The 11296-nt window shown below is 37.2% G+C and overlaps 1 protein-coding gene across 1 annotated transcript; it reads left to right on the top strand.

Annotated features, from left to right (window-relative positions):
* Positions 1-6666: 6666 nt before the first annotated feature.
* LOC149008269 (jasmonate-induced oxygenase 1-like) lies at positions 6667-10151 on the top strand. The gene is made up of 3 exons (XM_089166902.1): positions 6667-7502; positions 7625-7955; positions 9198-10151. The coding sequence occupies exons 1-3, from the start codon at positions 6979-6981 to the stop codon at positions 9444-9446; spliced, it is 1104 nt and encodes a 367-aa protein (XP_089023028.1). The 5' UTR covers positions 6667-6978; the 3' UTR covers positions 9447-10151.
* The last annotated feature ends 1145 nt before the right edge of the window (positions 10152-11296 follow it).

The following is an 11296-nucleotide window of genomic DNA, read 5'->3' as shown; positions in this document are numbered from 1 at the left end:
ACCACACCTCCTCACAAGGGGAGAATCAATGGTTTGTCCCTCCACTAATGTGAATAAACCCCCTTGACCTAACCTCCCCATTACTTGGGGAAGTAACTCTCATATTCACTTCTTTGGAATGAATAGGCTTTAACCCATTCAAAGACCTTAACCCCCACTCATAGTAATGGCCATGAATGGTCATGAAGTTGAAATGAGAAATGAAGGTCAAGAGTTAGAATTTGAGTAATTCCACCATTCAAGTAAGTCCACCTCATCACCATGATCAAGACCTTTAAGACCCATGACCAATGTCATGAAGAGCCTCATAACCAAGGTCATGAAGGGCCTCCTTTACTCATGGTGCCTCATTACCACCCTTACCTCATGGGTCCCACACACAAACAAAATAATTAAATAAAAGAAATACAAAAACTAATTTTGAAACTTAATATATAAATAATATAGATTTTAATAAAAAACCTAACAATATCCATCATTCAAACATGAGATAATAATAATTATATATTGATATGATATGAAGTGACATGTTTGTACAATGCGATGAGATAATGCTCCTATACTCCAACCAATGCATGTCTTTATCTAAGTAGATACGCATTAAGATATAACATCACCCTCCTCTAGGTAGGTCTTGTCACTCTGATCCCTCATGGATTGGTTACCTCTATTGGGATTTCGGGTAAGGGGTACAATTACTTGACACATTGGTTGGGGTTTAGGTCACCACTCTCTCACCACACCATCGGCATGAGTACTAGTTCATGTTAGGGAAAAGCTTAACCCAATGCAAGTCATCTACTCAATCATATCATTCTAGGTTCAAATACCTCCCCTATGACATCAACTAACTTAGTTAGTATTCTTCCCTATCTGGAGTCAATGTATCCTATAGCTCCAACCAACTTGGACTACGCCTTCTCGTAACCCTATTGATCGTCCATATATGATGGGCGGAAAGCTCTCATGTCCTCTCATGGGTTGGTTAACGGTCTTGAGCGCCCACCAACCCACATTGTTGCCACAGGTCACTCGACATCAATACCCCCGTCGATAGGGTAATGACATGATTGGTTCTTAACCATGTTTCATCGAGACAACCTAGAGATTCCACTTAAACTATAAGTTCATTCTAAAGTTCCTAGGGCGATAGTTACTCCACAACCCCAGGTCAAGTCCACTTTTATTCCAACTCAACAATAACACTTATAATTCAGTAAAGAATCATGATTCTACAATTTTAGAACATTACAAGAATATAAAAGTCTCTAAAAAATAGCATAGAATTATGAAAGTCTTGATTAAATAGAGGTTCGAAACTCATAATCTCGATTTTACCCCTTTTCCCTCGCGGGCACCAAGTAGGGGTCGTTCAGGTGGGGTTGCTCGAGAGACCCTACCCCTGGAAATTACTCCAAGAGTGAATTTCAAGAGCAATTTTTCCAATGCTCTTCTTCAACACTAGACTCACATTTTAGGGGGTTCTTACCGATCTTTGGGACCTCTAAAAATGCCGACCACAAACTCTTAATCCATTTTCCCAATCTGTCACTGTTCGAGTCAATTCTTCTTTCAAAACTTAGCAAAGTTTCAAACTCATCATCTTCACCATCCACTTCCGTTGGTTCAGGTTCTAATCCAATGGTCTTAATCAGGATGACCCACAGTTGTCTTCTACTTGCATTGCAGGTTTTTGGACCTACAATATTGGTTTCGGGTTGGGATCATAAGGGATTTCACAATGGGTACCCCCTTACTGGTCTCACCAAATCCTAATCCAACTCATCCCATTTCCCCATCACTCCCTTATAAAACTTGGCCTCTTCAAGAATTATATGCAATGCCTACTTTGGCCCTTCACACATCCACCCAACCTCCTACCCAAGACAAGCCACCTCATCCCAAGCTCCATTACAATGGTGCACCCAATGATCCTCTGATCAGGACTCAACCCCCTCAGGCACTAAATTCCATGGCCCCAACCACCTTTTTCCCTTGAACCAACTTGTCTTACACAAACCAATAAAATTCATGAATGGAGACGGGTAATGACTAATAAATTCAATGCTTTGTTCTGTAATGGAACCTTGTCTTTGGTTCCTCCTCCATGCAATTAACCGCCATGAACTGAAGGTTGAGAATGGCCTTAAACGAAGATGAGCAATTCGAAGGTGAGGGAAGTGACCAAATTGAAGTTTTTTTAACCATATTTTCTTGATGAACTCAACCCAACAAGACTTTCTATTTGCTGTCAAACTCCAAACGTGCCTCATAAGAGATGCTTGATTCCATGCATATAAGTCATAGAAACCCAACCCACCCTCCTCTTTAGGAGTACATACCACACGCGAAGCCACCTTGTAGGAACCTCTATTTGCAGCACTAAACCAAAAGAATTTTTTAACTATCTTCTCAAGGTGATTGATAATTCGGCAAGGCAATCTAAACATGCTAAGCCAATATCCCATTTGTTATGTATAGTAATTTATCTTTCTTTTCATACACAATGTATATTGTCTTTCCATATAATCTCTGATTGTATTGCACAAGATTTGTTATAAATAAAGGATGCACATCCATTTGTTATGTAATCTCTTTCTCTCTCAAAAAAAGTATGTTTTTGTTATAGAGATAGGGCAGCTAACTACAATATTGTTACATATACAGACACATACACTGCATTTTCAACTGTCTTGAATTCTTTTAAATATTACACTTTGAGAGGGGGGGGGGATTTCAGTTCTATCTTTCACTTCTACAACTTGGGTTAAAACAACAACTTCTGTGGTGCATTGTCTTCTCCAATCTCCTTCGATAGATCAATCAAAATTAAGGTGGCCTTCAATCAAGTATTTCTCCATTTCCTTCACTATTCAAAATCATTTTTGCTCTTATATTCTAGAATAAAATGTTATATTAGTTTCCAATGTTTAGACAGATTAGGGTTTTAAATGAATTGTGAATTATGCTCAAAATGATAAGAATCAGAATAAATCTTGGTTGATTCCCCTATGCAAGTCAGAATATTTGTTATATTATATTATCTATAAAAAAATTCTTAAAATTGTTTAAGGGCCTATTTGGTTACATGAGTTTGGAGATTTCAAATATGTAGAGATTTCAAATCTATTGATTTCAAATCTATGGAGTCATAATTTATAAAATGAAATCTGTGAATTCATCCTAAAAACTATTTGATCGACGTGATTTTTGTGAATGTACAAATGTATAGCTTTTTTGAAATCTCTGGATTTCACCCCTTACCCATAAATCTACAGACTCACGTTTTTAGTATAAAAATGTGAATCTCTAGATTTCATTATTCTAGAGAATTTTACAACCAAACGGGTATAATTCTCAGATTCATGAATCCAGAGATTTGAATCAAATATATGGATTCATGTAACCAAACAAGCCCTAAGATTATTTATGCTAAGAATTGGAATATTTGAATAGATTGAGAAAAATATATTGTAATGCTTGCATTCCTAACCTTTTGTTACTATTGTATTTTGCATTATTGAAAGATTATAAAATTAAATTTTACAATGCTTCTCCTTCCCTGTCTCTTATTTATTTATTTTTTCTTTCTCAAGGAATTTGATGCATTATCCATCCCAACAAAAGAAACTAATAAAAGGAGAAAGACAATCTTGCTGAGATTTATAATCTATTAGTCAAATACATAAGAAATTCTGTGTTCCATAAGATGATCTGAATTTAGATGAGTTTATGTCCAAATAAGAGCATTTAACATTCTTAAGCTTGCAGAATCCTTTTAGCATAATTAACATAGTTGACATTCATCTATTTCATATTCTTTGTAAGACAAAGTCAACTAATTAGAAAATAAAAAAATAAAAATTAATATTAGAAAGAAGAATAAATTGAAAATCTAACTTAGCTTAGTAAATTCCTTCCATAATTAATAACTCTTTCATTAATACATTTATTACCTGACCACCCCCACCATATGAAGCATTCCAAATCTAGAACTCCCAAATTAGGAAAAAATATTTACAAAAATTTATAATCTTTATTTGAACATGTATGTTTGAGACATTCTAGAAGTGATGGTCATGATATAAACATTTATATGTCATTCACCACATGGGTTGTCTGTAAAAAGGGTCTGGACCACCACAATTTAATGGGTGCATCTATGTGCTAGCAATAATGGTATTGTAACCTTTTAGCTTGGTGTCTATTTATTTTTCACATGAGAGACATGTGGTTGTACAAAATTTATAGTGCTCAGCTGGTCCTTGATGAATAAAGTTAATATGTGTTTCAATTATATAAAGAAGAGAGAAGATTATTTTTTTTTTTTTTTTAATTTTTAAATTTTTTTCTTTTTTTACATTTTTAGTATAAATTGACAAAGGGAGATATTCATACTTCTTAGACTAAAAAGGAGTTTATATTATCAAAATGGGAATGAATCATTCGAGCATATATTCTTCGAATGTTACTATTCTCGAGACTAAATTACATTAAGTAAGTTTGGTTGGCATGCTAGCGTAACTATTTTTGTTTTTGTGAGTAGACTTCTAATTCGTGTAACTTTGTACTATGTTTGGTTAAGGAAAAATATACAAACTCACAAGTTCTACGCAATTTACGTGTAATTTTTAGCCGTTTAAACATGATTTAATATTTTTAAATAATTTCAACTTATTATATTAAAGAAAAAAGAGAGCTTTTTTAAAGGGTCTGTTTGGTTACGTGAATCTAGAGATTTGAAATCTCTGATTCACAAACAGGAGATTTATACCCGTTTGGTTGTATGAATCTCTAGGTTCATGAAAATCTAAGTATTCACCTTTTATAGATTTATGGGTATGAGGTAAAATCCAGAAATTTCACCCTACTATAGAAGTGCTAAACATTTGAAACATGATTTCGTATGTGTTTTTTCAGGATGAATCTACAAATTTCATTCCAAAGATTCAGGCTAACCAAACAGTTAATTTTAGATTTTGAAATCTTCTGAGTCAAGTAACCAAACAGGCCCATCCAGCATTTTTCAGCACATGGGAAATATAATTAGAAGACACAGTAGGTGAGAAGTTGTAAATGCTGGAGTTACAAGTAATTAAGTCTATTTTGCTGCATTTATAAGTAATTAGTATAGTTGATTATAATAGTTAATTCAAAGGTCCCAATCCACCACCTAAGCGACACGTGTATGGATTGATTTTCTTAATTAAGTGTTAAATATATTTATTTATATAGTGGTCCTTGAGAAAGACTAAAAAATTATTGGTAGAACTAGTAGATAAAGATTCGTTAAAAGGTGCACTACAATAAAGAAAATTACAAAACAACATAATATTGTATATTTTAGTAATTTAAAAATTAAATATAGGTAAGATTCCTTTTAATAGGTTATGGAAATCATTAGATTATGGACAATCGTGATCACCTCTATGCTTGAAGCGCACTAAGAATCTATTTTATGTAATAGAAAATCTCTAGCATAGGATCTAATATGATTCTCATTTAATTTTTATTCTCTTTAATGTACTTTTATTTGTCGAGTCGATTTTGCGAGGAATGTTCATATATGTCACCCACGTGTTAGGCGTAGATTCTCATATGACTCTATCAAAGGTTGAGATTGGTCCCCACACCTACCCATGTGGGTAATTGATTCATTTTCTCTTTTTTCTTCAGTAATTTATTATGAAATTGACTTGAGTTTCTGATTGCAAGGTCAAACCCGATTGGTATAAGATTTAACTCAACTTGGTGATAAAAAATGAAATAAAAAACGATCACACGCTTTTTTTTAGAGTTGAATCTACGATATCTTCGTTGAGAAGCGAGATTCTTAATTATTCCATTAACACTTCATTGACATTGGAAAAATGAAAGGATCGTAAAAAAGAAAATCTCATTCAAACTAATTCTTATCATTGGTCCTCATAGTAATGTAGAAATTACGCGATTACCGATAATCGAAGACTCTCGATGACCAATTCAAAGGAGAAGTTGCAAGATTCATCAGATACAATGAGATTCGGATTTCCACTGATATTGATCCGATCCGATTTCTAGAACTATAAGACTGTTTCATAGGCTTCCATATATATATAGAAAGATAGAATGATAATTTTCTTTAGTGGTTTTTAGACATGTGACACAAAACAAGTTATGCTTCCCCAGTCAGCCCCACACCTTCGACTTGCAAATAATTAAATGAAACATGATTTTAAAAAATTAATTTTTTTTATGGGTGTAAGATGAATTGTACTTTTCTTCTGTGGGTGGAGGAGAGAACAAATCAATTTCACTACGGCGCCGAAATATAAGCTGAGTGCCAACTATTTGTTGAAATGCCTGTGTTGCGTCCTTAGTGATTGTGGGGGCAGGCTTGAATGCTAGAGCATCTGCTATCAACATTTAATCTTGACCGTCTGTCTCACAAATGGTTAAAAGGGAGACGAAAGTTCGAGACCAAATTTTGGTCAAGATTTTGAGATTGATCGTCGACAACACAGTGTTGTAGAGAGAGAGAGAGAGAGTAATGCAAATCATGCCTGAAATTTGCAAAGTTCGACTTCAGTGCTGCGAACAATCGAGATCTCGATCTCGACCTCGACCTCAACCTCAACCTCGACCGTTTGCTACAGGTGCTGCACATTAATTGCAGAGCACTCAAGCAATTTCCCAAAGTTGTAACCAAGACAGCAAAAGTGTTATAAAATGCCTTCCATGTCGGCCTGTCAGTTTCCCAGATAACGACCAACAAAACCCCACAAGTAACACGTTCTCTTTCTGATTTCTACATCTATTAAGTGAATCTCCACACAACCACTACCTTTGCCTTAACCACACAAAACCACTTGCAACCCTGTTTTGCTTTCTCTGCTCTCTGTCTCTGCTTCTAGCTTGTCTATAAATTCAAACCAAGGAAGGGATATTTATGTTCTTGTATCTTCTCATCTTCCAGTTTTTGAATCAGACTTACAAGATATGAGTTGCTTACACCAAGAGTGGCCTGAACCAATTGTGAGAGTCCAATCCTTAGCAGAAAGCTGCGATTCTGTAATCCCTGAGAGGTATATCAAGCCACCGTCACAGAGACCTGGGCCATCAGTCCCTGAATTCGACAATAAAGGTGAACAGGAGGAAGTGAATATACCTATAATCGATCTTGGAGACTTACTGGTTGGTGACAACATCGATGTAAACTCGACCATCTTGTTGAATAAGATTTCTGAAGCTTGCAGAGACTGGGGATTCTTCCAGGTAGTGAACCATGGAGTCAGTGTTGAGCTTATGCGTCGAGCACTGCAAGATTGGAGACAATTCTTTCATCTTCCATTAGAGGAAAAACAAGTTTATGCCAATTCACCAAAAACATATGAAGGCTATGGAAGCAGATTGGGTGTTGAGAAAGGAGCCATTCTTGATTGGAGTGACTATTTCTTCCTTCACTACTTGCCCAACTCCCTCAAAGACATTAACAAGTGGCCTGCTCTACCACAACCCATCAGGTATATCAAAATTAATCAACAATAACTACTGGCCTGGCCTGCCCATTCTTGACTTTTTAACTGTTTGTCCATGTTCCTCCTTCTGCAACTACAACTAATGGTGATTTTTGAATTGAAAACAGAGACACAGTTGAGGAGTATTGTGGACAATTGGTGAAGCTATGTGGAACTTTGATGAAGGTGTTCTCCATTAACTTGGGATTGGGAGAAGATGAATTGCAGAGGGCTTTTGGTGGGGAAGATTTTGGTTCCTGCATGAGGGTCAACTTCTATCCAAGATGTCCACAACCAGACCTCACACTTGGGCTTTCTCCCCATTCTGATCCTGGTGGCATGACCATTCTTCTCCCTGATGATCAAGTCGCCGGACTTCAAGTCCGCCGCGGCGATTCTTGGGTCACTGTCAAATTGGCTCCTGGTGCTTTCATCGTCAACATAGGTGATCAGATTCAGGTATCTTCTCTCTCTCTCTCTCTCTCTCTTCATTGCAAAGTTCTCACTCTAAATTATCCAAATCACAAAAACTGGTTGGCTAGGATTTAAACCATGGTTTTGCAACCGATAATTCAACTATGTGGTAAAAAGAAAGACATCTCTTAAGAGTCCTTAAACCCTCTAACCTCTACATAAACCATAAGAAAACTTGAGTTCATGAAGCATTAGACATAAGAGGTTTTGCATGCAACACTAGCAACTAGAAACCACAAATATTCATTTTGTGTTTGGTACCCAGCAAAACTAAAAACCATAAACTAAAGCTAGCTTAAACATTAAACACATTAAGTGAGAGAAGAAAACAAAAGGAGAGAGAGAGAGAGAGAGAGCTCATCTCTCAGTTTCTCATATAAACTAATGACCCTCAGACCCTACCTCTAAAATAAGCTAGTTTACCCAAGCTTTTTCCATTTAAGTCTCCTTTCATTTGTCTGAAGTGAAGAAATTAACAAAGCTCTGCAAGTTACCACTTTTCTATTTTTTTTTCTATTTTATGAAGAAAAGTCCTACTGCACCAAAGATGAGCAATGGTCCTACTCTGAAGGGACGTGACATGGGAATCCAAAACAAATTTTTCTTTAAATAAGGCCAAGAATTTAAAACATTTAATTTTTGCTTTGAGTCTTTATCTATATCTCAATATTATTCTTATTTTTTTCTAATTTTGAGGTTGTTTTTTTTTGTCTAAATAAAGCAAGAGTAGATAGACATCATCTACAATCTAGAATCTGGAATAGTAGATAAAACTCAAAGAAGTCCTGGTTTCACATTTGATGGTTACCATGAATTAATTTCTTGATGGTATCTAGAAAGAACATGTGTTTAATGAATAATAAGAAAATAAATCCTCATTATTCACGATTCTTCTAGGATAATTCTACCCTGACCCATTATAGGGTCTACCTTATCAAATTTGAAAGGTGGGTCGGGTCTTCTTCCTGAATGAGTGATGAAAAGGCATCAGGGTAGAATTATCTTCTACCCTCGAAAGAAAAAAAGTCTAATTCATTATCCATTACATAAGAAATAATCATGCTTGTCAAGATTATGGCCACACTGTCTAAATCATTATGAAGTTGCATACGATGTTTGGACGCAGAGCTATATGTCATACACGAAGAGATGGCGCTTTTTTTTTTTTTTTTTCTTTCTTTATTTGATTATAAATTAACATTATTTTGTTTTTGACAAATTTGTTAGGTGTTGAGTAATGCCAATTACAAGAGTGTGGAGCATAGGGTGGTAGTAAATCAAGCTAAAGAAAGAGTATCACTAGCTTTCTTCTACAACCCAAGGAGTGATATACCAATAGGACCATTGAAGGAGCTTGTGACACCAGAATGCCCGGCTCTATACACTCCAATGACATTCAATGAATACAGATTATACATCAGGATGAGGGGTCCACAAGGAAAAGCACAAGTGGAGTCCCTAAAATCACCACGCTGAACTTGATAGAGACATCCATTTCATACACAAAACCTTATATTAGAGTGTAAATCACATTGGGAGAAGAAAAAAAAATTTCCCTTAGTTAATTGTAAATCTTTGATTCTATCATTGAGGGATTTGCATATCGAAAATTCTAGTAATTTGCAACCAATCAAGCACTTAAGCTTGCTTTAAAGCAAGAAGTGTCATGCATGCACCTAATGTATTTTTGTGTTTTTTTTTTTTTATAAAACTAAGATTCGCCGGGGCCAGCTTACGTGCACCATGACTATCGTGCAAGGAGTAGCTTTTACATATAACTCAACTACAAGACATGACTTCGATGTTGTGTAATCAATGTATTCTACACCCATTTTTCAAAAGATAATATGTGAAATGTTTGTATGTTGATGGAGAGCCAATAAAAGCATCAATAAGGTGGGTTTATCACATATAATGTGGAGTGCGGTAGTCGTTTAATGAGTTGAATTGTCTACTTATGAGATAGAGGGGGGATAGTTGCTCCCCACATTTAGGGTAGAGGTCCTATCTTTAAGACTTGACAAAGTTGATCTTAGGTTGGGTTGGGTTTCATAAAGACTTGTCTCTGACCCAAAACACCCTAGTGCAGTCCTAAGCATGACCCTAATCATGACCACCCTAAGTCGCCCATATTCATCTTTAGGACCAAAGTTTTAAGTCCAAACCGTTTTCGGCTCAGGCCAAGACAAGACAGATGTGGGCCATGAGGGCTAAACTTGCATCCCTACATAGTAAGGATGTAAGTCTCCAACCAATTTTTTTATTCGTGTGAAACGAGGAGAGAGAAGCTCTGCAACCTTGATCGTCGCCCACAACGTTCGTGTCGTTTGAGAGGCGGAGAGGCTCGCCTGGTAGTCTCTCCGCCTCCCCTGTTCTTTGCCGCCCTGATTTCCACACCTGCGCTCCTCCCTGCTTCTCCGCCTCCTTTGCCTCTCAACTCTGCTTCTCCGCTCTACTTCTCCGCCCTCTTCTCCTCCGCCTTGCTTCTCCGCCTCCGCTACCTCTCAGCTCTGCATCTCCGCCCTGCTTCCGTTTCGCCTCTCCCATCTCCCACCCGCTTCCATCTTTCCCATCTCTCCCTCTCTACTGTTTTCATCTCCTCCCCCTTTCAGCTTTCCCCTCTCTCCCTCGTCTCTCAGATCTCTTCCATACTACAAGCAGATTTGGTGTTTCGCCTTCCTCTCTTCCGCCTCTAGAGTCTCCACCTCCCGCCTCTCCGGTCTCCACCCTCCGGTCCCCGGTCTCCGTATTTTTGCTCGGACACCTAGATCTGTTGTTGTTTGGCTTCGATCTGTTTGTTTTTCCGGCCGCTCTCTTTCTGGTTGCAGCACCTCCTTTTTCTTTCTTTAGTTTTAAATAACAAATAATTTCTTTGGTTGTAGCGATCGTTGGGGCACACCGCAGATTAACTCCACCTTTGGATCCAGGTTTGTCTACGGGAAGCTTGAATGCCTCTACGGCAGGTCCAACCTTCCTCCGCATTCTTGATGTTACCACTACGACAACCAAACGACTGTTTTGTCCGCCCTGGTGGCGTGTTGTGTGTCCACCTTTGAGGCGTGTATTTTGTCCCCCTATGTGGGTGTCTGTGCTTATTTGGTGTTGTATTTGTTGCAGTTTTCTTTCTAAGGGTATACTGGACTTGACCTTGTCCGGTGGGCTTGACCCATCCCTTACTCTGGAGGACCCTATCTATTGCATATATGACAGTTTGGTCGTATTCCGCTACTTGGTTCGGTTTGAACCTTGTGTCTTCATGCTCGTGTGTCTGTATTTTTCTTTTCTTCGTGTGTCTATACTTTTCTTTCTTTAATAAATGAAGTGTT

The sequence above is a fragment of the Hakea prostrata genome, chromosome 8 (genome assembly GCF_041222555.1).
Source record: "Hakea prostrata isolate BN-2017 chromosome 8, UWA_Hpros_2, whole genome shotgun sequence".
Classification (NCBI taxonomy): Eukaryota; Viridiplantae; Streptophyta; class Magnoliopsida; order Proteales; family Proteaceae; genus Hakea; species Hakea prostrata.
Note: the sequence above shows the minus strand (reverse complement) of the source record. Positions and strands in the feature narration are given on the sequence as shown.